Source organism: Arvicanthis niloticus, chromosome 26, assembly GCF_011762505.2.
Source record: "Arvicanthis niloticus isolate mArvNil1 chromosome 26, mArvNil1.pat.X, whole genome shotgun sequence".
In the NCBI taxonomy this organism is placed as follows: domain Eukaryota; kingdom Metazoa; phylum Chordata; class Mammalia; order Rodentia; family Muridae; genus Arvicanthis; species Arvicanthis niloticus.
In genome coordinates, this window is record NC_133434.1 from 38309086 (window position 1) to 38336736 (window position 27651).

The following is a 27651-nucleotide window of genomic DNA, read 5'->3' on the forward strand; positions in this document are numbered from 1 at the left end:
AGACCCAGGACTTCATGCATGTTAGGCAGGTCCTCTGTCACAGCTGTAGTCGTTACAGCATCTATAGGAAATTCATCCTTTAGTCTTAAATTCTTTATTTTATTTCAGCAACACTTGTTTAATTTACACCATGATGCCAACGTTTGTTGTTCTTTTATTTGTGTGATCATTTGTGGTGTTCTTTCTCTATATATATATTTTTAGCCTTTTATTGATTGCTTGAGAATTTCACATCATGTACCCCAACCCCACTCATCTACCCCTCCCCTTGAACCCACCCTCCACCTTTGCAGCCTCTCCCCACCCCCAGCAGAGAAAAAAAAAGTCTCACTGTGGAAGCTGCAGTGTGCCGCAGTGTGTCCCACAGTACACCCTTCTGTGTACGCTGCTTTGCTAGTAAATCTTTGGCAATGACTCACTGGTCTGGTACGAGGTCTCTGGTTTCTGTTACAATACTGGAACCTCACTGGGACTCCTCTTGAATATCCTGTTGTTGCCCTGTGTCATGGAAACCCTGTAATTTTGGATCCGTAGGACCAGCCCCTTCAGGTGTACTCCAGCAGTTCATGGATGGGCCAGATGTTGGGATGGGCCAATTGAAATCCCTGGATCTGGGCCTGAAAGGTACCTAAGCTTGTCAGCCTGCTGGCTCTCACGCCCTCGGGTCCACCTTACCAGCAACCCTCTCAACCAGAGCCAGCTCAACCAGTGCTGTCCAGGTGAAGTGTAAGGCCTGCTCTCCAGAGTGCTGGAGCAGGGTCAACTCTCCTGCTCTCATGACCGCAGGCCAGGTCTCCCACCTGCCTGCTGTGGTGAGGGCAAAAAGAGGGAAGGGATATCTCCCTCACCCATGTCATGCCATGGCAGACAAGTGTTGGGGTCAGCTCTCCACGCTCATGCTCTTGGGCACCAGGGTCACCTTGCTGAGGTGGTAAGGAATGAGGGGATGGCATCTTCCACTCAACCACACACACCACTGCACAGGAAACAGGTGGTAGGACCGGCTCACCATCGAGTCCTGCAGTGTGTGGGGCCTGCCTTCCTGAGCCCTGCAGCTGCCTAGGAGTGGGGCCAGCTTCCTGCTCCATGCCCTCAATGCCAGCTCTCCCACTATGCCCAGGTGAAGGGTGAGACCAGTTCTGCACATCTTTTAGATGTCAGCATGTCTCAGGACAACAACCTGGACCAGGGATGTCTGCCTGGCTTTTGGTGGTAACAGACAGACCCCTGCTGCTGCAGGGTCAGGACCCCGCCAGGCCCCAGGTGGTGTCACTGGTTATGCACATCCGGTTGTCCCTCGCTACCCTCAAGTCTCCAGGTCTCCCTCTCTTCATTGTGCCCTCATCTTCCTGTCTCTCTTTCACTTCTCCACCACTTACTTGTTCTTAGTTGGGCCCCGGGTCTCGGAGTGTCTGGGATAATTTTAGGAATGCTATGCCCTCAAGATGATCTAATGCCAGTCGTCGGAAAACCCAGTGAAACTTCTTGTTTGTATTTTCCTGGACCTCTCTACGGCTTTTATTCTTTCTGAGTAGGAGGCTATTCTTTTGAAATGTGGTGTGGGGAGGTAGTCTTATGATCTATGATCATACTGTCAGACAAATTAGACCTGAAGCTTTCTTTCTTTTTTGTTTTTTCGAGACAGGGTTTCTATGTGTAGCCCTGGCTGTCCTGGAACTCACTCTGTAGACCAGGCTGGCCTCGAACTCAGAAATCCACCTGCCTCTGCCTCCCAAGTGCTGGGATTAAAGGCGTGCGCCACCACTGCCTGGCAGAGCTGAGGATTTCTTTATGGTCATTTTCAAAGCTGGGAAGATAAAAGTATATTTTGGTTTGTGTGACTTACCTTGGGGGAAGAGAAATTGTAGTTTCTATGGTCTGCCTTGGGGAGAAAACGAGATGAAAGAAAATAAAGGTGAAATAGGTCCTGTTCTCTGAGGCTTATTCTGGTCACTTAGGAAGAAACCATGGCCATGTGAGTAAAGAGCCAGGACCATGGGCAAAACCCAAAGTATATCATGATCTCACAAGTACACGCATACCAGATATGGGAATTAAATGGTCTTATTGTCAACTTTTGCTTTGGGCTCAGTTTTTATGTGAGACTGAAGAATTCTAATGGGGATGAAGGTTCAGACTTTTTAGTTTTATGGCTTTCTTTTCAATTGGGGTTCCTATTCAGAATAAAAATAAATAATTCTTTTTAAAATGCAGCACGTAAGTTTTTGCCTCTCCTTCCTTCCCTGTTCCTTCTCCCTTCCCCTCCTTTCCCTTTCCTTCCCCCTCCTTTCTGTTCCTCTGCCCTCCCCTCTCTTCTTCCAACAGGGTGTCTGTCCTGGGAATCACACTGTAGAACCCACCTGCCTTTGCCTCCCTCCCAAGTGCTAAGATTAAGGGCATACACCACCACTCCTCATGTCACTCTTTTAAAGCAGAATTGGGGTTTTATGAAATATATTATCTGCTTAAGCATAAGGGTTAAAAGAGAGGTACTTGGAGAGAGACAACACCAGAGAGTGTTAGGTGTGGGCTTCTGAGACGGCTGCCAGTCTGTACATCTAGGACTGCATGATGGCTGCCAGTGATTGGTGAATGGTGAGTAGAGGGAGGAGAAACATTGAATAGCCTCACTTCTAATGAGTTCTAGATCAGTTGTACAAAGACAGCTTTGAATTAAATTGTCTACAGTTTGTTTAACTTAGCATTAATCCTTTCTGCTGAATACCCTGTTACACAGTCAGTTAAGAAAACAACTAAGCAAATATTTTCTTTTTGGTTAAATGACATTACTAAAAGAAATATTTTTTATTAAATACTTAAGTGTGTTCCTTTAGTGTCCTGATTTGCAGTTTACTTAGATTGTGTTAACTTGTAATTAATCCAGATGGTTAACATTTTGAAAGATATAAAACCAAAACCTATTTCAGGGAGCTCTGAAAATCACTGTACCATTGGATAAGATCCATTCTAATTAGTGACTTTCTCAGTTAGTTTTAAAAATTATTTTTTAACTGTAATTTTCTTGGTTTTCATCCAGGTTACAAAATGTCCTCTTATGCTTGAGATCTACAGACTATATGTTCTTCAGGAACTGATCAGCGGTTCTCACCTTCTGGAAGAACATTACAAGCATAAGTATGGTGCCAAAACTCGTCGTTCTCTGACCGGTGACTTGGACACACTTCTGTGTTGAAGAGAAGTGTACAGGCTGAGGTCACTCACTGTTCAGAGACTGCTGTGTAGGAACATGGACCATTCTAACAGGGAAAAGGATGATAGACCACGGACAACTAAAACCATGGCACAAAGGAATACACACTGTTCCCGACCATCTGGCACTTCAACATCCTCTGGGGTTCTTATGGTGGGACCCAACTTCAGGGTTGGCAAGAAGATAGGGTGTGGGAACTTCGGAGAGCTCAGATTAGGTAAGATCTTGCTTATGTCTGTGGCTTTTACTAACAACAGTAACGTTCTCTGGTGTGTTCCAAGATGAGGAGGTGATTGGGAAGTTTCTCTTAAGTAGCTCTTACTGGCATAAGAAATAGGGACTTTGCAAAGGAGTCTATACCCATTATCAGTCATGGCCTCTCTCTATCTGTGATAGGGTTTTTAATTTTCTACCAGTTTTGAGTTTGTATTATTATTATTATTATTATTCTTTCAAGAGAGGGTTAACTTGCGCAGCTCTAGCTGTTTTAGATCTTGCTTTGTGGACCAGGCTACCCTTGAATTTAGAGATCTGCCTGCCTTTGCCTTTTGAGATTAGAGTTTATCACCATGCCCTGCTGTAAATTTTTTTTAAACCTATTTATTTTTAAAGATTTTATTTATTTTATGTATATGAGCACACTGTAGCTGTCTTCAGACACACCAGAAGAGGGCATCGGATCCCATTACAGATGGTTGTGAGCCACCCTGTGGTTGCTGGGAATTGAACTCAGGACCTCTGGAAGAGCAGTCAGTGCTCTTAACTGCTGAGCCACCTCTCCAGCCCAAACTTTTTTATAGTTAATTTTGAGATACATTTTGTTCTGTAGCCCAGGCTGACCTTGAACTCATTATATAGCCCATACAGGCGTCAAACTTGTAACTCTTTAACCCAGCCTCCTGTGTGCTACGCTCATACGTGAACATCATATCCAGCTCAAATATGAATTTGTGAGTAGGTGATAAATAATGACAGTTAACCAGCTGGGAGCCGTGAGAGTGAGAAGGTACACTGGGAATGTATATGCTCTTCAATATGCTGTGCTGTATTGATGCACAAATGAAATTTGTTGACTTGTGTTTGAGACAGGACCTCAGCATTCAGCCCTGGTTGGCCTAGAACTTACTATGTGGGCCATGTTAACCTCAGCCTTCTAGATATCATCCTTCTGCCGCTACACTCTTCCTTCTTCCTCCAGCCCCTCATCAGTGCTAGGAATACAGGCATGTTACCACCACCCTAAACAGAAAGTAGACCTTATACGCTGAAGAAAGACCTTATATGAAGAATGTGGAAAACTGAATCTTTTTTTTTTTTTAAATCTTTACGTACATTTGTCTGTGTGAGTATATTCTGTGTATGTGCAGGTATTCAAAGGAGATTAAAAAAAGAGAGCCTTAGATCCTGTGGAGCTAGAGGTACGGGCAGTTGTGAGCCATCTTATATGTAGATGCTGGCAACTAAGCTAGGGTCCTCTGGCGGAGCAGCCAGCACTCTGGATCAGTGAGCCGTTTCTCCAGCCTCTAAACGGTTGTTGAAGCTGTGGGTTATCGTGAAAATTATTCATAATTTGGACCATCGTGAGGGTAGAGACATGAGGTGATTGATTGCAGTGTTTTTGTTTTTTAACCTCTGGTTTTGATAAGTATGTAAAAGAATGGAGAAAAATTATATACCTGTGATTACCTGTTTTAGTCCTTTGTGGAACATCACTGTGTTAGCTACACATCTCCAGGTACAGAATTGAATTGGAAGAAGCTAAGAATGAATTCATTTTTAATTATAGAACACTAGCCACCTGGAATTGAACCTGACGAGGATAATAAAAAGGCCTTCATATCTGGAGATGTGCTCATGCTTCAGTTAGCTAAGCTAGAGGCCACTGCGAATAGAAGGTGTGTAACTTCATACTGCATGACTTCACACACACACACACACACACACACACACACGTCTTTCACTGTGTACACATGAAGCTTTTGGGTTTTGAGAGGACAAAACTTTGTTAAATCAGTTTTCCTCTCCACTTTTATGTGGATTCCAGCGAGCAAACTTATGCTGTTAAGCTTGCACGGCGAGAACTTTACCTGCTACATTGATCGTTATCTAAAGTAAAAGTGTTTGTTTGTTTCCTGGAGTGACTCCTTCTTACTTGGTCTTTTTCTTTTTTCTCTTCTTTCCCTCCTTCCTCCCTCCCTCCCTCCCTCCTTCCTTCCTTCTTCCTTTCTTTCTTTCATGTGGTGTCTATTTGCTTAGGCTGCTCCAGTTGCTCTGCGGCCTATGCTGACCTTGGACCTTTGATTCTTGTCTTTACCTCCCAGATGCAAGTGGGTGTCATGGCGCCTCTCCTTTCAAGTGCAGGGATTTTTCTGAGTATTTTTAGTTACTTATTAAGTAGGTTGTCATATAGGTAGACAGAAGGGACAAAGTTTGCATTCTTTGTTCTTTCCCTATGTGGCAGTAGTAGTAAGCCGAGGTCTTATTGTTTGAGTATACATACAGAACACAAACAAACAAAAAATATTACAGTGTTGGCCCATCCCCCAGCCCGGTTCTTGTTTTCTCCTTCACCATTTTTGAAACATTGTTTAACTATGTAGTCTCTTACCTCAGTCTTCCAAGTGCTAGAATTTTGTGTGTCCTGCTCCTCCTTGCCTTATCAGTACATTTTGATTCTCAACTATTGGTTGAATATTTCCTAATGTCAAGTTTAGGGAAGATTACATAGGGTAGAATGTGGTTTCTGTTTCTAAAGATACTGCTGTCTCCTGGTACAAAGAGAAAACCAAATTATAATGCAGAACAATAAATATGATAACAAGTTGTATAGAAACTCCATCAGCAGACATAAAGGAAGGTTTCGGAAAGGCGGTATTTGCAATACTAGTTTTGTTGCTAGACATTAAGGAGGGATTCTTCAGTTCCAGGATACAGAATTGCTAGGTGAGAGCACCCAGCACATCATCAGTGCAGCGGATGATTATAAATACCTGGGGCAAAAGATGTGAAGTCAGACAGAGCAAAGCAACAAACGTACCGTTAGGCAGGACCAACTGTGGAGGGTCTCTGTGACTCGGGGGACCAGAGTCTCGAAGGGTCTTAGAGAGGACGCAGGTCCATTCACGTAGGAAAGAGGCGACAGTGCCCGCCCGGTCCTTGCTCTAAGTGTGCTCCGTACTGCGCTGTACTTTGTTCTGTTCCAGGGTGTGTTTGTGTCTCAGCACTGTCTTCATATCTGTAACTTTTCATTATGTATGATACATAATGTATACTCAAAAAAATGGTTGGCTGGAGGCCTGGAGAGATGGCTTAGAACAATGGTTGCCTTTCAAGAGGTACCAGGTTTGATTTCATTCCAATGGCAGCTTACAACTACCTGTAACTCCAGTTCCGGGGTGACTGAACCTTCTTCTGGTTTCTGCAGGTAAAACACCCGTAAACATTGAATAGATAGATGGGTGGATGAATGGATGGGTGTGTGGGTGGGTAGGTAGATGAGAGAGAGAGAGAGAGAGAGAGAGAGAGGGAGAGAGGGAGAGAGAGCGCTCTAGATAAGTAGATAAATATATCTAAGCTACTTCTCCAGGCCCCTAGCCATTTATTTGTTTGTTTATTTATTTATTTATTTATTTATTTATTTATTTATTAGAAAAGGCTAAATGAATAAGCCAAGTTATCACCTAACTTTTGGCAGTAGCAAAAGAGATTAATTCAAAACTTATGGACTAGCAGGAACTAGGTCACGAGTTCTTTGAGAGGAAAGGGTCAGTATTTACTTACTAGCTTAAGGAGACCGTATGAATAAAGAAGGCTTTAATGAAGTGAGCAGTAAAAGACTAGGGTGGGTGATGGGATAAATGTGTAAAATAGTTTGTTACTATATTAACTTTGACAAGTGTGTGGCACAAGCACAGTCCCTAAATTCCCATGTACATGTGTTTCAATTATTTAAAAAGATCTGGCTTGGTACAGGAATTGAGAAATTGCTATGGCTTCTCTGGCAGTAGTGGGACAGGCCTTTAATCACAGCTCTCTGAGAGGCAGGCAGATAGATCTCTGTGAGTTTGAAATAAGCCCACTCTACAGAGCTGGTTCCAGGACAGCCAGGGCTACATAGAGAAACCCTGTCTAAAAAGCAAAACAATAACAAAAAAAGAAAAGAGAAGTCACCATGGTGGCTGGTGAGATAGCTGAGGTTAGGAGTGTTGACTGCTCTTGCAGAGGGCCCACGTTTGGTTCCTAACTTCCTGTAACTCCAGTTCCAGGGAAGTCAATGCCCTTTGGTTTCCTCAGGTATATGCATGTCTGTGGTATACATAATCTCACACATGTGCACACACACATACTTATACACAATCTAAATTAATCTGTGGGACTGGCTCAGCTAGGTAGGAGTCCTGAACTTCTCCCCTTCGTGCTGGTATTTTGTTTTGGCCCTATCTTGTGCATGCAGTCAGAGTTGCTAGAATTTTATATTTACAATTTGTATTTACAGCTACCTTGTCATATTGAGCAAATACTACAGACATTTACTTCTGGCTCCTAGGATTTTTCTTTCCCCTCTTGTGTGATGATGTCTTAACCTTGAGGGGGAGGCATTGTATAACTGTCTAATTCTCTGCAGTCGGACCAGTTGTGGTGTCTGTATCATTGCATCTATTAAATAGAAGCTTCACTGCTGATGTTTGAGAAATGCTCAGATCTGTAGATAAGAACTTAGAAAGCAGTCCATTAGAACAGTATTAGGCTCTCTCCAGAGCCTGTGACCTGGTCAGCTCTCTGTATTAGGCTCTCTCCAGAGCCTGTGACCTGGTCAGCTCTCTGTATTAGGCTCTCTCCAGAGCCTGTGATCTGGTCAGCTCTCTGTATTAGGCTCTCTCCAGAGCCTGTGATCTGGTCAGCTCTCTGTATTAGGCTCTCTCCAGAGCCTGTGACCTGGTTAGCTCTCTGTATTAGGCTCTCCTGCAGCCTGTGACCTGGTCAGCTCTCTGTATTAGGCTCTCTCCTGCAGCCTGTGACCTGGTTAGCTTTCCGTATTAGGCTCTCTCCAGAGCCTGTGACCTGGTTAGCTCTCTGTATTAGGCTCTCTCCTGCAGCCTGTGACCTGGTCAGCTCTCTGGCTGGCCTGTAGTTAGCAGTATCAGGCAGCTCTGAGTCCTATCTTGTGGAGCAGGCTCTACATCCATTAGAGAGGTACTGGTTACTCCCATAATGTCTAAGCCACTGTTGCACACTAGTGGACACATCTTTCCATCCAGCACAGTCATTGTTGTAGCTCATAGCTGGCTAAGCTGGTTGTTACTATTCTTCCCCAGCAGTACGTATAGATGGGAGGGCAGGACAAAGGAATGGGGAAGGAATAGCTAGCAAATGCTAAAGACAGTTGATAAGGCCATGTGGAAACACACACACACACACACACACACACACACACACACACACACACAGTATTAAATGATACTACCCTGTAAGAGTATTTTTTAAAAAAACATAAAGAACTCTTCTTAAACACAACAATAAATCAAAAGACAACAGAAAAAGCTAAGTGTGGCTGGAGAGACTGTGCAGCCCTAACGCGCACACGCTTCTCTGTGGACCCAGGGTTAGTGGAGAGACTGTGCAGCCCTGATGCGCACATGCTTCTCTGTGGACCCAGGGTTAGTCTTAAGAGCACTCACTTCTCTGTGGACCCAGGGTTAGTGGTGAGACTGTGCAGCCCTGACGAGCACACGCTTCTCTGTGGACCCAGGGTTAGTCTTATGCGCACACGCTTCTCTGTGGACCCAGGGTTAGTCTTAAGAGCACACGCTTCTCTGTGGACCCAGGGTTAGTCTTATGCGCACACGCTTCTCTGTGGACCCAGGGTTAGTCTTAAGAGCACACGCTTCTCTGTGGACCCAGGGTTAGTCTTATGCGCACACGCTTCTCTGTGGACCCAGGGTTAGTCTTAAGAGCACTCACTTCTCTGTGGACCCAGGGTTAGTGGAGAGACTGTGCAGCCCTGACGAGCACACGCTTCTCTGTGGACCCAGGGTTAGTTGCCTGTATTTACTTTGGTTTCCTCACAGCCTCCTGTAACTCCAGATCCAAGGGCTCCAATGCCTCTAGTGCAAGCATGTGTGAACACACACACACACACATAATTAAAAATAAATCTTTTGAAAGATGAACAAATGATTTGAATATGCTTTAATTCAGAGAAATCAGAAGATAAGCATATGAGAAGTGTTTAACTTTTTTAGTCGTTGAGGAAATACAAATGAAAACTACTTCTTCAAACTTTCCAACTCTGGGAAGACTAGCTAGAGATTGGACTGCTTATACAATGATATTGGGAAAGTAAAATGGCGGAGCCACTTTTGAAGATAGTCTGGTAGTTCCTTAAGATGTTATAACAATTCAGATATCTTTCACCTGAGAAGATATGACAAAATATCTGACATAAGACATTTATGGAGGGAAAGAGGAAGGAAAAAGGAAAACCTTTCCTTTAGCTCACAGTTTCAGAGGCCAAGTAGCATAGTATAGCCTTGATGCCTCAACCCCTGGTTGCCTCGTGTGTGGCATTTGCTAGAGTTACAGGAGCCTGGAATTACATATAACCATCCTTGTATGAGAATGTCAAGGGTCTCAAGTAAACTGCTTTCTAAGACTATGCCCTCAATACTCTGAAGATATCAATAAGCCCCACCTCAAAGCGTCTACGGCCCCCCAAGTAACCAGACTTCCAGTACATAGACTTTGCAGGGACAGAGTTAATTATAGCAGAGATCTGTGGATCACAACCCCTGTGGCAAATCTGTCTCCAAAAAATATTTACATTATGACTCAATGATTCATAATTAGCAAATTTATAAAGTAGCAACAAAAATAATTTTATGATGGGGGGGGGATCACCACAACATGAGAACTAACGAGTCGCAGCACTGAGGAGGTTGAGAAGCACTGGCGTAAACAACTTTTTGTATTATTTATGTAATTAAAAGAATGAACGGGAGCTGGGGTTGTAACTTAGTTTGCAGAGTGCTTGCCTTGCATGCTTAGGGCCCAAGTTATGACGTCCCAGCGTGGCCGTGATTGCACACCCGTCGAGTCCCCCTCCCAGGTTTTTAATCGTTTTTGTTTGTTGTTGTTTCGAGACAGGGTTTCTCTGTGTAGCCCTGGCTGTCCTGGAATTCACTCTGTAGACCAGGCTGGCCTCTATCTAACAGAGATTCACTTGCCTCTGCCTCCAGGTTTTTAGGGGGCTTGGGGGGGAGGTGTTTGATTCTTTAGGAAAGTCTTAGAAACTAGACTAATTCCTATTCTAAGCTTTTTATCTCAAAATGAAGTAATTGAAACTGATTTTCATTAAGTTTTTATAGATAACTTTTCTGACCATTAGTTACACAAAAGGATATAAGTAATATAATCCTATACACATAAAATATATATGTCTGAAATAAAAATTTCTCAAAATAATGACTATTCTTATTAAGTGTTGTAAACTGCCTTTCTTAAAAATTATTTTTTTCCAGAGAATGCATTGGGGCTTAGATATGTTGCTGAGTTATAGAATTTTCATTGCCTGTCCTATGTGAACCCCTGCGTTTGTCACTGACAGTAAAATGAATGTTCTAAGATCTTTAAAAGTAAAGGTAAAAACCAAGTATAGTGACATACACCTGTCATCATACCACTTGGGGAGCTGAGGCATGAGGACGCACAGTTCCATGCCAGTCCGGGATGCATAGCAAGTCCGAGAGGACCCTTAGCTGCTTGAGAATATGTTTCTAAAGTAGTAGGTAAAGTATTGACAAATATTTTAGTGTATTCACTTTATGCCCTACTAGTGAAACATAAAAATGTGGGGAAAATAGCATTTTCTTTTGTGTTGATAATAAACATGATGTGTAACAGCACCACCCAAGGTAGGTAGCACTAAAGCTACAGTATAGCTTTATGATATATTATATTTTAAAGTGAAGATATGTCTCAGTTGGCAGACTGTACCTATAAGCTAGATGTGCTGAGCACAGCCTATAATCTCAGTACTGAGGAGGTAGAGACAGAAGACCAGGTCATCCGTCTTTGACAACATAATGAATTCAAAGCCAGTCCAGGATATATGAGACAGTATCTCAAAACCTACCCTAACCACAAAGACAAGACTAACTGTAGCTCAGTGACAGAGTACTTGCCTAGCATCAGTGAGGCTCTGGGTTCGATCCCCAGTACTGCCAAAAAATATATATGTAATATTTGGTTTTTTATGTTGTTCTTTGTTGTTGTTTTGGTTTGGTTTTATGTATATGACTCTTTTGCCTGAGTGTGTCTGATGTCTGCAGAAGGCATTGAATTCCCCTGGAACTGGCATTATGGATGACTGTAAGCTGCCATGTTTCTTGGAAACTAAGCCTAGATCCTTTGCAAGAGGAACAAGTGCTCTTAACTGCTGGGCATCTCTCCAGCCCAGTGCTACTGTTGATAACTAATCTTTTTTAAAGATTTATTTAGAGTGCTCTATCTCTATGTATACTTTTGTGCCAGAAGAGGGCATCGGATCCCATTACAGATGGTTGTGAGCCACCATGTGGTTCCTGGGGATGGACTCAGGGCCTCTGGGAGAGCAGTCAGTGCTTAAGATGGCTCTTAACCTCTGAGCCATCTCTCCAGCCCAGAAAAGCAAGCTTTTGGAAATTTGAAATTGAAAGAAATGGCATATAAATTATCCTGACAATTAATTGATCATTATTTGAGAAATGTTTAACATTGTAGTACCAGTCTTTCCGTTAATCATCCTGTACACATAAAGAGATGTTCTCTGGGTGGGACTGGAGGGAGCGGTGGGCTAACTGCCCTCTTTTCTCGAAGTAGAATGGCAGCTGCTCATAGGAATGCAGAAGTATTTGCCCGCCCTCCTTCCTTTCCATGTCCTTAAAGATTTTAATTTGCGTGTGTGTGTGTGTGTGTGTGTGTGTGTGTGTGTGCATGTGTGTGTGTACATGGACTCACGCATGCCCCCTGTTGAAAAAATGTCGAGAGCCGCACTAGCCCCACATTCGGGTGGCCAAAAAATGTCACAGCCCGAGCAAAACTTAGAGGCCTGGGCTGCCCCGCGTTTGGTGGCCACTGTATCCTGGTCCAAGCTGCCGCTCCAGTCCGAGTGTCGGGGTTCAGCAAGAGAGAGAGTGAGGACGGACTCGAAGAATGGAGACCAGACAGAGTGTGATTCAATCCCGTTTATTCTTCAGTCTCTCTTCTTCTCTCCAAGTCCCAAGTTCTAAGTTCCTAGTCCCTAGTGCCTCCAAATTCCAAGTTACTTCTTCCAAGTTCTCTTCCAAGTGCCTGCTACCTAATGTCTAATTCCTACTCCAAGTTGTACTCTCTGAAGTGTCTCTTTCTCTACCGTCTGCCTCTGCCTTTTATATGTCTCACTTCTAAGCCATGCCATTTGGTCACACCTTTAATCATGCCCTTAGGTCTTGTCTCTAAATCTGATCTCTACACTTCTAAGTCACACTCTTAAGTCACACACCTTTAATCTCACACACCTTTAATCTCACACACCTTTAATCTCAAGGTATCTAAACCAAGATTATCAGAGTGTGCTCAGCTGTTGTAGGCTATTGTAATCCAAGTCTCATGTCAGGGTATATGGCTCAAGATGGCTGCAAAGCTGATAGCCGCTTTCTGCTAAAAGTCGGCCCTCAACAGAAAAGACTAGAAGAGACCAATGGATCCCCCTAAATGGAGTTAGAGGCAATTGTTAGCCATTCAACATGGATGCTCAGAACTGAACTTTGGTCCTTCCTGCTTTGCTCTTACTTGCTGAGCTCTCCAGCGTCTGCCTCAATTTCTTCTTACTGAATTTTAAGAAATAAAGTTTAGGTAGTAATTTATATGTGCACTGCTTTCACTTTAGGGCAAGAAAGCTGACAGCTAGAAAGATGATTGCGCCTTTATGTCTCCTTAACTGTGTGACTCTTTACTGAGAGCTATTGGTTCTTTGGAAAAGCTGTCTTACTGAAACTTTGAGTAAATGTAGTCTGTAGGTAATTTACTGAGACAGGGAGTCTTCCTTCAGACGTTTTCGTGTCAGTGTCGTGTGTGGGCTGCTTCTGCTTCTTTGAGAGGCTGAGTTTAGATAAAAGTGGTCCAGAGCTTGTAAGTAATGCAGCTCCTGTCATTGACGACAGACCCGAGACCTCGAGCTAAGCCTGCGGCTTTTATGCAGTGTTTGCTATCACGCCAGCTCATGGCTAGGTTTCCAGTCCATTGTGGTGTTTTCTTTTCTCACAGTTATTGATACATTTTATGCTTTTCTCACAGTTATTGATACATTTTATGCATGTGTTTAGTTGAAGTAGTTACTAATTTTAAAGGGATAGAATTTTGACCCACAATCTTTGTCATTAAATTCTTCCGGTGAAGAATTTCTGAATCCAGTATATTCCCAGAGCATATTGGCTGACTGATTGGATTTCTGAACGTCTGTGTTTCCCGTTGACTTATACAATTTTTTTTAAATTACAAACTTCATTTATTTTGCCTATCGGGTGGGGCGCATGCCATGTGTACATGTGGAAGTCAGAGGCTTTTGTCGGCTCATCTCACTAGGTGGGCTCTAGGTATATAACTCAAATCATCAGGCTTGGTGGCAAATACCCTTCCTGGATGAACCATCTCACCAGCCCCTGTTCAGTTTTCATGATGCCTTTGCCCAGGACAGTGATCACATCACCTCCACTGTCCACTGTTCTTTAGCTGTTAGATAAAGAATGACATTTGTTCAGTTCTTAGAAAAGTCAACAAGCACAAAGCAGTTACCATTTTGTAGTGTATCAGCCGTCATACCTAAAGTTAAGCTTATGCTTGTGCTCTCTCAGAAGCCATAAAGAACCATCTCTTCTCCCCAGATAGACATCAAGAGGCTCAAGAAACCTCTCTTAAGGGTGGCCTGATGATTTTATTGGGGTTACTTAGAACAGTGTGGATAACTAGAAATTAGCCACACCACCAGAAGGTCCCAATTCCGTAGAGCTGCATCACTGAAGTCTTAACTCCCAGTCAGCCTTCTGTCTTTTATATACTTTCTCACCCTGTTCCCTCAGACCACACAGAGCTGAAGGGAGTGAGGAGAGTGGTGGTGGCTGGAACCTGAGAAGACCCACTCTACCTTTCTTCTCCCTGAGAATGTTAGCAGCCCTGTTGTTATTCCCATGTGTGCAGCTGTCACTTTATTGCTTGCTTTTCTTGTTGAGATGATTGGAGGTCAAGGTATTCTGTAGGTCATAAGAGTCATTCTTCATGACGGCAGATGGTCTTGTCATGTCTTCAGGAAATAGCTTTACTTCAACATTTAATATATTTTTATAAAGAAAATTGAAGCTGAGAAGCACTTCTTAATCTATCACATTCTAATTTAGAGAGGACTTTAGAACAGCACACTCCTCTCCTCTCCTGGATCTTCTGTTTTCCACTCCTTAAGAGCATCTCTCTCTCTCTCTCTCTCTCTCTCTCTCTCTCTCTCTCTCTCTCTCTCCCCCCCCCTCTTTTGCCCTCTCCTACCCCTCCCTCCCTCCCTCCCTCCCTCCCATCTACCTTGCTTTCCCTCGTTGTCCTTCGAGATAGGATCTCATGTAGCCTTAAAACTCAAGGTGCTGTTGTCTTTACTCTTCATGTGCTAGATCAGAGGGTGGGCTACCACACTCGGCATAAGATCATGCGCTAGATCAGGGGGTTGGGCTACCACACTCGGCATAAGATCATGTGCTACATCAGAGGGTGGGCTACCACACTCGGCATAAGATCATGCGCTAGATCAGAGGGTGGGCTACCACACTCGGCATAAGGTCATGTGCTAGATCAGAGGGTGGGCTACCACACTCGGCATAAGATCATGCGCTAGATCAGGGGGTTGGGCTACCACACTCGGCATAAGGTCATGCGCTAGATCAGGGGGTGGGCTACCACACTCGGCATAAGATCATGCGCTAGATCAGAGGATGGGCTACCACACTCGGCATAAGATCATGTGCTACATCAGAGGGTGGGCTACCACACTCGGCATAAGATCATGCGCTAGATCAGGGGGTTGGGCTACCACACTCGGCATAAGATCATGCGCTACATCAGAGGGTGGGCTACCACACTCGGCATAAGATCATGTGCTACATCAGAGGGTGGGCTACCACACTCGGCATAAGATCATGCGCTAGATCAGAGGGTGGGCTACCACACTCGGCTGTTGTAAGGACACAACTTTTGGCTCTTACTTTTTTATCTTCTATTAAATATAAACTGGATGTGCTTATTTTTTCTCTTCAAAATATCTGAGATATAAATTTTATCTGTTTCAGTCTTTTTAGAGAGGGCTGTTACCTCATACTTAATAATGAAAATTAGATTTATTTAGTAATTTTCAGTTTACAAAGGACTGTCACATGCTCTATCTCAATCCTTGTAACCATTCTGTGCCAGGACTGTGGATGTTGTGCTATGAAATGTTCTGGTTGTTTGTTTTTGTTTTTTTTTTTTTTTCAGTTATTCTCTTTTATTTTATACTGTAGGGCCAAGATAATACTTTTAAAATACTACTTAATTTTCTCTTAGCATAAGACTATTGGTGATTCTCAGCAAACTGAAGAATGAAGTAAAAACTTATCCAAATGTTAGTTTCTCATGAAGAGCATACAAGAGGAGAGGTTTATCTAGTTCATGGTTCCAAATGCTTCAGTCCATAACCTCCCGTGTTTGTTGCTATTGGCTGATGTAAAGCAGGACATAAAACTAAATTGTATAGTGCAGCCGAGCTGTGCACCTTACTGGGTCTGGAAGAAAATAAGCCAGAGAGAGGGGGGGGGGAGGGAGGGAGGGGGAGGGAGAGGGAGGGAGGGGAGGGGAAGAGAGAAGAGGAGAAGAAAAGAGAGAAGAGGAGGAAGAGAAGGAAGAGGAAGAAGAGGAAGAGGAGGAAGAGGAGGAAGAGGATGAGAAGGAGGAGATGATTCCAGGAGCTAGAGAGACCATTCAAAACTATGTCCTGGTGATCAACTTCCTCTCTTAGGCCCCGTTTTCTAGTTTTTACTATTTGTCAATAGAGCCACCAAATTATGAATCCACCACTGAACTAATCAGTTGATAAGTCAGCCTCTTGTGATCTAATCACCTCCTAGTAATTTGACCCACCAGCTAGGACTAGGTCAGTCCCAGTGTATTTAGTGAGTCCTAAAGTAAACATCTGTTACTATATGTTAGACACTGTTTGTATTGATGAAGGTTAGAGATGTAGTTTAATGACAAGCCTAATACACAAGGCTCTGGATTTAATCCTCAGGGAGAGTCTCTCTTAGTCTCTCTGTCTCTGTCTCTGTCTCTGTCTCTCTCTCTCTGTCTCTCTCTCTCTGTCTCTCTGTCTCTCTCTCTCTCTCTCTCTCTCTCTCTCTCTCTCTCTCTCTCGCACACACACACACACACACGGAAATACACCTAAATACAATTTGATCATGTGACGTGCTAGAAAACGTAGATTCTGACATTCTGTGAATGTGTATGTGAGAAGAAACAGTGAGCAGCCAGAAAAGGTCAGAGGCGGCCTGTGGATGGCCTTGGTAGTCTTCCTCTGCAGGCATGTGTACCTCAGAGCATGTTGTGGTAGATCAGGGCCTCTGTGTGTTAAGCTGCAGAGCAAATAAGACACGGTATTCTTGGGTCTTTTTTTTTTTTTTTAACTTGTAGATTTAAGGAAAAATATTTATATTAAAATGAGTCTATAGTATCATAAAAATCAGACGTGGTTTTTAAAAATGCAAGTGTTGAAAGAAATCAAAGTTTCCTTTCTTTCTTTTAAGATAGGGCAGGGTCCTACTGCATAGCTCCACATGGCCTGGAACTGCTTAAGTAGACCAGACTGGCCTTAAACTTACAGAGCTCCACCTGCCCCTCCTGCTTTCCAGTCTTAGAGCTTAAAGGTGCGTGTTGCCATGCCTTACCTGGGTTTTTTTTTTTAAAATATAAAAAGTAACCTTTATTCTTCAGGTTGCTTGACTTTCTGGCTTGAAATGTTTGTACCCAAACATACTTTCCTCTACTTTCCAGATTCTTCTATGTACTTGTTCATATTTTTGTCTTAGCAGCATCACATTATATGATTTACTGGCTGAGTTTTAATCACATGCACTGGACTGTGTGAGAAGCGAGGGCGTGTCCTCTGAGGTTGGAGAACGGCCTGTGGCTCGTCAGACGCTCTTTACCTGCACTCTCCTGCCCCAAACATAATCGTTCAGTTATAGGTCTGAGTGTGTGATCACTATACCTCCAGGTCTTCTGCTTTAGACTTAGAATGGTATTGAGGTGTCCCTGAAACAGTGTCACCTTGTTTCTGCTTCAACCTCTCCTTGTCAGTCTTCATCCTTCCCTGACGTCCACTAAACTTGAGGATTGCACCACTCCGAGTCTGTAGCATCTTTGGCTTTATTTTTCTTTTCTTCTGCTGCAGTTTCCTCTTCCTGATATGATCTTACCCAGTCTTCGGCTCCTAGAATACTGCTTGCTCTTAGAGACTTTTGTGGGGAAGGGAGGTCAAAGGTAGAAGAGTGAATTCCCGAGACTTTCCCTGTCCTTCTGTCACCTACAGTAATTATTTTCTCTCTGTTCACAGTGGTATCCAGGTTTGTTCCTTTGCTGAATGTGACCACCGCCTTGGTTCACGTTAAATGTCCGTCTCTTGTGTCCTCCTCCCTCTTTTTGGTTTTTCAAGACAGGGCTTCTCTGTGTAGTCCTGGCTGTCCTGGAACTCACTCTGTAGACCAGGCTGGCCTCGAACTCAGAAATCCGCCTGCCTCTGCCTCCCAAGTGCTGGGATTAAAGGGGTGCGCCACCAGCGCCCGGCGTCCTCCTCCCTCTTAACTACATCCCTGATCTGAGTTTAAATCTTTTTCTGAGGTGGGAAAAGGTTTGACAAAAGAGCTTATGTAGCCCAGGCTGGCCTGGAGCTCAGCATGTAACCAAGGACCACCTTGAATTCCTGGTTTTCTGCCTCCAACCTTCACTATAAGTTTAAATTTCTATCTTTAAAATTGTGGCGTTTCTTCTCAGTTAACTTAGTGCCATAATAACTGAGGTAACAAGGTTGCTTTATGTGCGGGCATAAAGGAGAGGGGGGTGGGTTTGGCTGGTTTTCTCCTCTTTTAGATTCTCAGCCTGTTTTCTCTCCCAGCCCTGCTGGCTCTCTTTACCTCTGTTTGGCTTTTCCCTTAGCTCCGGCTTCCTGTACTGAGCCCACTTAGAAAGCTCACCTTTCTCATGACATTGCACGCAGACATCACTAAATATATGCGTTCTCTTTCTCCTAGGTAAAAATCTCTACACCAATGAATACGTAGCCATTAAACTGGTGAGTACAACGTGTGTGCTGTGCTCTTTGTGATTTGGTGTTTTCTTTGCTAACGTCTTCTTTCAGGAAGTCATTGTAAGCATTCACAATATGATGCTGCTATTGTTACTGTGCATACCATGCCAGACAGCCGTTTTCCCTCTGTTAGGATGTTATAATGACAGATCATTAGATACTGTGTAATGTTGTATGTATACTAACTGAATGAAGTGTTAGCAAAGGGGCATCAAAAGTTAATTGATTTAAAAAATAGCTGAAAGAACAAGTAATTCTCTGGACTTTTCTTTCATGGGTCCAACTCATACCTAATTTTGTTACTGTTTTTAGATTTATTTATGAGTATGGGTATTTTGACTCTGTGTGTGTGTGTACATGGCTTTTTGTTTGTTTGGTTTTTGGTTATTGGTTGGTTGGTTAATTTTGGTTTTTCAAGACAAGATTTCCCTGGGTAACAGCCCTGGAACTTGCATTGGAGACCAGGCTATCCTTGAGCTCACAGAGTGCTGGAATTAAAGGCTTGAGCCACCACACCTGGTTTCTGCACAATCTTTTAATTCTAGCATTTGAAAGGAGAGTGAGGAGTTTAGTGTCATCCTCAGGTGTGTACTGATTGTGAGTTTAAGGCAGAAGCAGGTAGAGCTCTGTGTGTTCGAAGTCAGCTTAGTCTTCATAGTGCTAGGACAGCCAGGGCTACCGAGGGAGACCCTGCCTCTAAAACAAACCAGAACGGAACGGAATGGAACAGAACAGAACAGAAGACACCAGACCAGACAAGACCAGACCAGACCAGACCCCAGATCAGACCAGACCAGAGCTGTTAAACTGGTCACGGTCCTGCATTTCTTTATCTCCAGGAATTGAGGGCAGAGGCCAGAGACCAGGAACTCAGTGTCTTTCTAAGATGCATAGCTAGTTAGATGATAGCCTGTGCCTAGAGACTCTATCTCAAGAAACAAACAAAATTCCCACAAAAACATCCTCTCCTGTTCTGATTAGTCTTTTTATTGTCTTTAGCTTGTCAGTTTATGGGGTTGTTAGGAGTCTTTTGTGCAAAAGTTTGTGTTGCTAGGTTAGTTTCTCTCTTAAGGCGAGAACAGATACTGGTATTTAAAACCAGAAGCTTCTCTGAAACTCTCCTGGCTCTTGTCCCTTTTTTGAGCTGTTTCATGTCTTAAGCTCCATGTATACCTAAGGATCACAGTGAAATCCTGATCTCCCCCCTATCCCCCCCCCCCCCCCCCCCGCACACTTTTTTTTTTTTTTTTTTTTTAATTCTTGCTGAGACAGGATCTCACTTTGTAGCCCTGGTTGGGCAAGTTCTCAGTAGGTAGGTAGCCTGAGGTAGCCTGGCTGACCTTTAGTGCTGGGATTGCAGGCAACTCCACTCGCTTTGCTTTTGTCTTTGACTTAGAGCTCTTGGTGGAGGAATCAGAGCAGGAAGGGGTAGGACATGCAAGTGATGCAGGGCCCATGCCTTCTAAGATGGGTGAGTGAGGGATCGTGTACCTGCTTTCTGTAGAGGAGTTTAGTTCTGGAAAGTGTTCTCTAGTGCATTTGCCCTTTGAGGTTTTGGCTCCTCCCCCCCTCCTTAGACTAATCTTTAATTATCTGAGACTACTCACCAGGAAGAAAGAGTCCATATAACACTTGAAGCCAAGAGCATCAATGCCTGCCTGTAACCCCAGCACTAAAGCAGTGGTATCGTAAGTTTGAGGATAGCCTGGGCTATATATAGTAAGTATAGTGAGTCCCAGTTTCAATTAACTACACACACACATACACACACACACACAAACACACACACACACACACACACAGAGAGAGAGAGAGAGAGAACTAAAACAATATAAAAACTTGTCCTTTTAAAATTCTGTGTTCCTACTATATATTTGACATTGTCCCTATATTTTTCTCATGGCTTCTTTTGAGGCTTTATGTCTAGATTTTTTTTTTTTTTTTTTTTTTTTTTGGTCAAGTTCATACCACTTTGACCTGTATAGAGGTAGGTCAGACATGTTAATATCATTGGCAGACATTTCACTTTCCCTTCATTTTCTCTAATGAAACTTTATTCTGCTTTGTTTTGCCAAAAAGCAAGTAGGATTGGGGACTCACTCAGGTTGTAGCCCAGGGATGAGTGCACGTTTGACATGAGTGGGTCCTGGATTCCAAGGAAGATGGAGAAGGTGGAGAATTGTGTTTCCAGCATAGCAGTTCCATCTGTACATCTCACTGCTTGCTGCTGATCTTGTTCAGGGGACATAGAACAGTAGTAACTGATCTCCTTTCATTGTAAGCAACATTTTTGTGAAGCATCAAGATCCTATAAGACAGCCATCTGTCATTTGGTCTAGGATTTCAGGCAGGCTTGTGTGTTCCAGAAAAGCTATGATTCTGGCAGATGGCCAGCTCTCTGTTCACAGGCAGTCACATCTGCCACAGAATTGCAAGAAACTTGGTAGTACTGTTTTTGTTGTTTTTGTTTTTCGAAACAAAGTTTCTCTCTGTAGCCCTGGCTGTCCTGGAACTCAGTCTGTAGGCTAGGTTGGCCTCGAACTCAGAGATCTGCGTGCCTCTGCTTCCAGAATACGTGCTATCACAAGTCTGGAACTGCTGGTGCAACTCTACTTTGTTTAGATCTTCGTTGTAGCTCTTGCCTTTAAGTTTTTAAGAACTTTTAAAAGTTCACAAAGTAGGGCCATCAGCTCTGTCCAAACAACCTGAGTTGAACACCCAGAACCTGTATCAATGTAGAAGTAAAGAACTCCAACAGTGACTCCAAAAGTGTCGTCCTGCCTACTACCCACCTCTCGCTCACACATGCCCCTCCCTTCTATGCACATAATGAAGGAGAAGAAAAGAAGAAGAGATAATTGAAGACTGTTTAAAATATGCAAAATAGAGGCTGCAGAAGTGTCTGAAGAGTAAAAAGCACCAGTTCCCAGTACTCATGTCAGGTGATTCATAACTGCCTTGAACTTCAGTTCTAGGGGACCCAGCTTCTTCTTCTGTCCTTCATGGGCAACTGTACATACATGCACATACATACACACAGAGATACAAACAGATGAATAAAAATGAAGTAGATCTTAAACACAAATGTGAAGTAACCAGGCATGGTGATTCCCATCTGTAATTTCACTTGGAAGGTAAAGCAGAAGGATCATCAAAAGTTGTAGATCGGCCTGGGTTATAGAATAAGAGATATTATCAAAAAATAAAACAAGGGGCTGGAGAGATGGCTCAGCAGTTAAGAGCACTGACTGCTCTTATAGAGGTTCTGAGTTCAATTCCCAGCAACCACATGGTGTCTCACAACCATCTGTAACGGGATCTGATGCCCTCTTGGTGTGTCTGAAGACAGAGACAGTGTGCTCATATACATGAAATAAATAATTCTTTAAAACAAACAAAAAACCATGTGGGTGTCTGTTTCATGGCTGCAGTTCCAGTTCTCAAGAGGAAAGAGAGGAAGATCTGGAATTTAAGGTCATCCTCAGCTACTTTCCAAGTTCAAGGCTAGCCTAAGCTACATGAGATCCTGTCTTTAAAAAAAAAAGGTATACGAGTGCAAACGTATACATACAAAGTAAAAACAACATAGTGGGCTGAATTTCTCTTTCATTAATTAAACCTAGAAAGAGTTAGAAGTAAGATAAAAGCCTATGTATGTCACTTATCTTGCTACTTTTCTCTAAACTGCTGTTTGTATGTTTGGAAGGCTTAATGCTTCCAGATAAAGTCCTGAAGCCATATTAGCTTGAGTAGGCTTCAGCCATGTGCTCAAGAGACTGGCTGAAGGGTTCTGTGCATCCTATGATAAACAAAACAAAAGAAATCTCTATGAATTTGTGTGAATTGTGTGAATATGTGTGAGGTAGAAGCATGCTCCCAGCACTGGGATTCTATGAAGATCAGTTGTTTGTTTTCTTTGTTTACTAAGTAATCAAAGGTTATATTGAATGTTTTCTGTTAAGGTTTCTAGCTTGAAATTCAAGTAAAGGTCCTCTGGCATGAGTCCTCCCCTTGTGTTTTGCCGTTCTCTTGAGCTCATCTCTCTGGATGCAGGCAGTGTTCTCCTGCTCTGCATCAGTCTCTTTGTCTTCCTTGTTTGCTGGTGATTTTGCTATTAGACACATTCTGTAGCTGACTATTTTATTGGTGATAAAGTAGATGACCTGTCACCAAATGGAGAGTGGTCCTTCTGTCTGAAGACTGCAGGAGAGCAGCTATCGTGCTATCTGTATGTGCTTTTCCCTTAGCTATGATGATCTCAAGAAGCGCAGAGTTCAACACTAGTTAGTTTTGAGTGCTGTGAGTTCTTTAATCGAATTCCTTGAGGGTATAAGTACTCAATATCCAAATTTATTTACTTAACCTTTCCTCAAAAGTAACAGATGAATGAATTAGGTAATTTGAAAGAAGCTTCAGAGTTGTGTGATTTATAGATTTTATGTCTTAAGAAAATAATAGATTTTTTATTAGATAATAATTTTTTGTGTATTTTGAAATGGGAGATGTTTTTAATTGTTGATACTACAAAAGTATGATAAATGCTTGAGGAGCTGGGATGTAACTCAGTTGATAGAATGCTTACCTCATATGCATAAAGTCCTGACTTTGATTCCCCTGTACCACATAAAACCAATTGTGTTGTCTCAAGCTTATAATCTACACCAAGAAGCAGAAACGATTGACTGCAGCATTTTCGGTTGTACCACTCTGTTTATTTATTTATTCATTTATTTATTTTGTTTTGTTTTCTAAGGTGATCTCTCATGTAGTTTAACCTTGCTTCAAACTTGATATGTAGCCGAGGATAACCTTGAACTCTTGATCTGCTGGGAAAGTGGAAGTGCTGGCAGCTGCAGCTCCTTAAGACTGCAAAGCAGAGGGCTCTGGTTTCTCCATAGCACTCGTTCATCAGCCCCGCCTCTCTGCTCTGCTTGTGAGCATCCTAGTTGAGTGCACATGTTTAAGAAGTTTTGGTTATGGTGGTTGTTTTAGCTTTGCTTTTTAGTAAGGGTCTTATTCTGTAGCCCAGGCTGCCCTCCATGTCCTCCAACAAGAGCCTCCAGCCTCACCATCCTAAATACTAAAGCTATAGAGATGATAAACACGCTTGGCTTGATGATTAGTTTTGGTTGGTTGGATAGTTGAGGTTTCTTTTGTGTGTGTGTGGTTTTGCTTTGAGACAGAGTCTCACATAACTCTGGTAGGCTTGGAATTTGATCTGTATTCCAAACTGTCCTATAACTCAAAGATCTGGCTGCCTCTTAAAGGCAGATGATACCACACCTGGGTGATAATTTAGAAAGACAGACAGACAGACAGACCGACCTTGTGCTGGCTTTTGCCTATCATTTATGTACCAGATTGACAAGAAACTCTTCTCTTTTAGGCTAGATACTCTTTGGTTGACTTGTTAGCTGTTTGCCAATACTACACATAAGTTTAGAACAGTTAATCACTCAGTTCTTAGGTGTGACAGAGCAATGTGTGGTTGCTAGTTGACTCCTCTACTGCCCGGCTTGGCGGCTACTGTGTTGCAGACCATTCCGCCTCACGCTTGGAGGCCAAAATGTCCCGGCCTGCGCTGTTGCTCGGGTCCGTGGGTCAGGGTCTAGCAAGAGACGTGAAGAATGGAGACAAGACAGGGTGTGTGATCAAGTCCTGTTTCCTTTATTATCTCTCTTCATGTCTCTCTTATTGTGTCTCTTCTCTCTTATTGTCTCCCTCTCTGAAGGGAAGTCCGGGGTATTTATACACTTTGTCCCGTGCCATGTAGGCACGTGGATAGCACGTGCGCCTTGCAGCTGTGGGCAGTAAACAGCAAAGCAAGATATGTGGGATATCAGAGTGTGCTCAGCTGTTGTAGGCTTTTAAAAACCAAGTCTCATGTCAGGGTATATGGCTGGAGATGGTTGCAAAGCTGATAGCCGCTTTCTGCTACAAGTCGGCTCCCAACAGTTGCTCACCTGCTTTATAAAGATTTAGAAAGTTGTTTTCTATTCTGTACAGGTTTTGTTGTTGTTTTTGTCAGGGTCTCACTCTACAGTCCAAGGTGGCCTGTAACTCACTATGTAACTCAAGCTGGGCTTGAACTTGTGGTTGATCTTCCTGCCTCAGCCTTCTAAGTACTGGAATTGAAGGCATGAACCACTGTGCTTAACAAAAGAATCCAGTTTTTGTTGGAAAGACTGATACCAATCACATGGTTGTTTTTTTGTTTTGTTTTGTTTTTTTTAAATCATTGGTTGTTTCTATACATGGAATCTAGATTAAAAAGAGAATAAAACAACCCATGAATTAAAAGGTGAACTATTTGGGAAAAGAAAGGGACCTGTGGATAATAGAGTGGGCAGTGGTGTGTGTGTGTGTGTGTGTGTGTGTATCCTTTATATATGTGTATATGAATATGGCATAATTATTATTTAATTAATATATATTAATAAAACCTTTTAAAAGCCTCCTTCCTAAATAAGAAAGGAAATTACTGTTACTGAAAATTAAACACATAAAATCAGGTGTAGTGGTTTATGCCATTAATCTCATCACTAAGGCAGAGGCAGATGGATCTCTGTGAGTTCAGGGACATCCAGGACTACGTGGAAAATAAACAAAAAAGTGAACACCACATTAATCAAAGTTACTGATTTATGTTGCATTTACAATCTTTAATTCTTGCAAGATTAAACAAAAATACACATAAGAAGTTTGTAACAGCATTGTTCATAATATTGAAAGCTGAAAACAGTATGCATATGCATACACAGGAATGTATTTCAACCAGTAGAACTGTTCATACCTCACACACATAGTAGACAGAAAATATAATCAGGTCTCCTTCATATAAAATGATCTGTATAATAGATCCAGGTAAGTACTTGGAGCCAGGCATTGTGGTACACACCTCTGATCCTAGCACTTGTGAGACTAAGACAGATTTCCAAGTTTGAGGCCAGCCTGGATAATGTAGAGAATTCAAGGTACATGGCCTAAAAAAAAAAAAAAAAAAAAAAACAAAACGCTCTCCCCCAAAATGTACTAAAGCTTTAATAACGGGTATCTGAAATAGTAGATCCCCAGGTTGCTTTTTCTTTCTTTTTAAATTTTATGTATTTGAAAATGTGTTTTAATGTGTACTAATTTTTCAAACTGTTTACCACCCGGAGTTCATAATAACACAAGCAAGAGATATTCACTGTGGGTTTTAAGATTTGATGTTTAATCCAGGCACAGTAGTGCACTACTGTGATCGAAGCAGGAGGGTTGAGATTTTGAAGTCATCCTGCCTAAATATACAGTGATGTATTGACAAAGAAGGAAAGAAGGTGGACTGGTGAGAGAGCACATTTTGTAAGAGTGTTTCATGCCAAGAGAGCTGCCCTTGAGTGGTGGCTCATGGAGGAGAGTCTGCCTGCCTGTGACAGGGGTTGCATATAATCCACTTCTTTTATCTGCTCTTGCAAAGACAACTGTGGTAGGAGCAGACTATCATGTGGAGAACACCTCCAAAACATCAAAGGATCTTTGCTCTGCTAAAAATCTAAGACTGGGGGAAAAAAAAGTTCGTTCGTTGAAATTTGATCACAGTTTTTCTTCTTGGGTTTCAGGAACCAATAAAATCACGTGCCCCACAGCTTCATTTAGAGTACAGGTTTTATAAACAGCTTGGCAGTGCAGGTAAGTCCCTTTATTTCTTTCCCTTTATTTAACATAGAACTGAGTTGGTACCTGAGTAAGTTTGTCTGGTTTGCCTCCTCTAGTAGGACCATTTAGCTCCCGTTTACTGGATAGGTTATGAACATGGCCAACCAAAAGCTATTTGCTCTCTGGCTCCTGGAGGTTTAATTGAGGGGACTGTTAAGGGTGTGACCCTGCCACAGGTCAACCCTTAAATGCTGTGGGCTAAAACCTGCTTAAAACATCACATGCTACGGGGATTTGGGATTTGTCTCTTTCCTGACTTGATATGTGCGGGGGTTGGGGGGGGAGAGAAAGGATTGGTCATTTGTTTTTATGCTTTAATGCTTTGATTGAGATAAACTCTAAAATACAGCACTTTTGGTTTTACTCATGGCTTTCTTCATTTACAAGAGTCACTCATGGGCTGGAGAGATGGCTCAGCAGTTACGAGCACTGGCTGCTCTTCCAGAGGCCCTACCCAGTTTTGATTTCCAGTACCCTCTTGGTGGCTCACAGTCGTCAGTTACTCCAGATCACACATCCTCTTAGGGATTCCTCAGGCACACTTACGGTGCACAGGCATATGTGCAAGCAAAATATCTATGCATGTAAAAATAATGAAAATAAAGTTAATCTTTTAAAAATTGTACCTGAAAACTAAATTCCCGGGGTTTGTGCATAACTTGAGATTTGTTTCTCTAACCTGAGAATAAATGGATGGGATTTTGTTGTTTGCTTATAAATAAGTAGCTATATTTATTTCTATATATAGCTGGAGAGTATATATCGAAAAACATTGTGAGTTCACAAGAATACCTAAATTGTCGTTGGGGGCTTTCAGATCATTCCTGCTCTGTTGTTTTTGTCCATGTGAGAAAGTTAGATCTCCACATGACAAACCTGTTTACTGTTTGCCCTTCTCCCTAAATCACCAGTATTTCTTCCTGTCCCTGGTTCCTTTCTAATAACATTACATCATGTAGCCATTATAATTGTATGAGTTAAAAATTCATTGAATTTGATGTCATTTTTAAAAATCGATTAGCTTTTGAAACCCCTTATCGATTTTCAAAGGACACTAAGGCCATGTTTGCGCAGTGTCATAGCCCAGGCTAGCCAAGATTGCTGATGCTTCAGTCCTCACTCCTAAGTGCTGGGACTACAGGTGTGCACCATCACACTTGAACAGGTGTGCACCATCACACTTGATTCTCAGTTCTCACTCCTAAGTGCTGGGATTGCAGGTGTGCACCATCACACTTGATTCTCCGCTCTTGCTTTAGATGGTCTTCATAGTTTGCTAATACTGGTTTGGTCTAGTTTGATTTGCCTTGATTGAGGTCAGATTTTTCATTGTGACCACAGCTGGTTTAGAACT

At 42.6% G+C, this 27651-nt stretch overlaps 1 protein-coding gene across 6 annotated transcripts in view; it reads left to right on the forward strand.

The window, feature by feature from the left end:
- Positions 1-27651, forward strand: part of Csnk1g1 (casein kinase 1 gamma 1) — a 129278-nt gene that overhangs the window by 29903 nt on the left and 71724 nt on the right. For all 6 annotated transcript variants that reach the window (XM_076925827.1, XM_076925825.1, XM_076925826.1 and 3 more), the window contains exons 3-5: positions 3038-3428; positions 18544-18584; positions 26201-26270. In XM_076925827.1, coding sequence (XP_076781942.1) covers positions 3248-3428; positions 18544-18584; positions 26201-26270 — 292 coding nt within the window. In that variant the 5' untranslated portion in view covers positions 3038-3247. The remainder of the gene's footprint in view (positions 1-3037; positions 3429-18543; positions 18585-26200; positions 26271-27651) is intronic.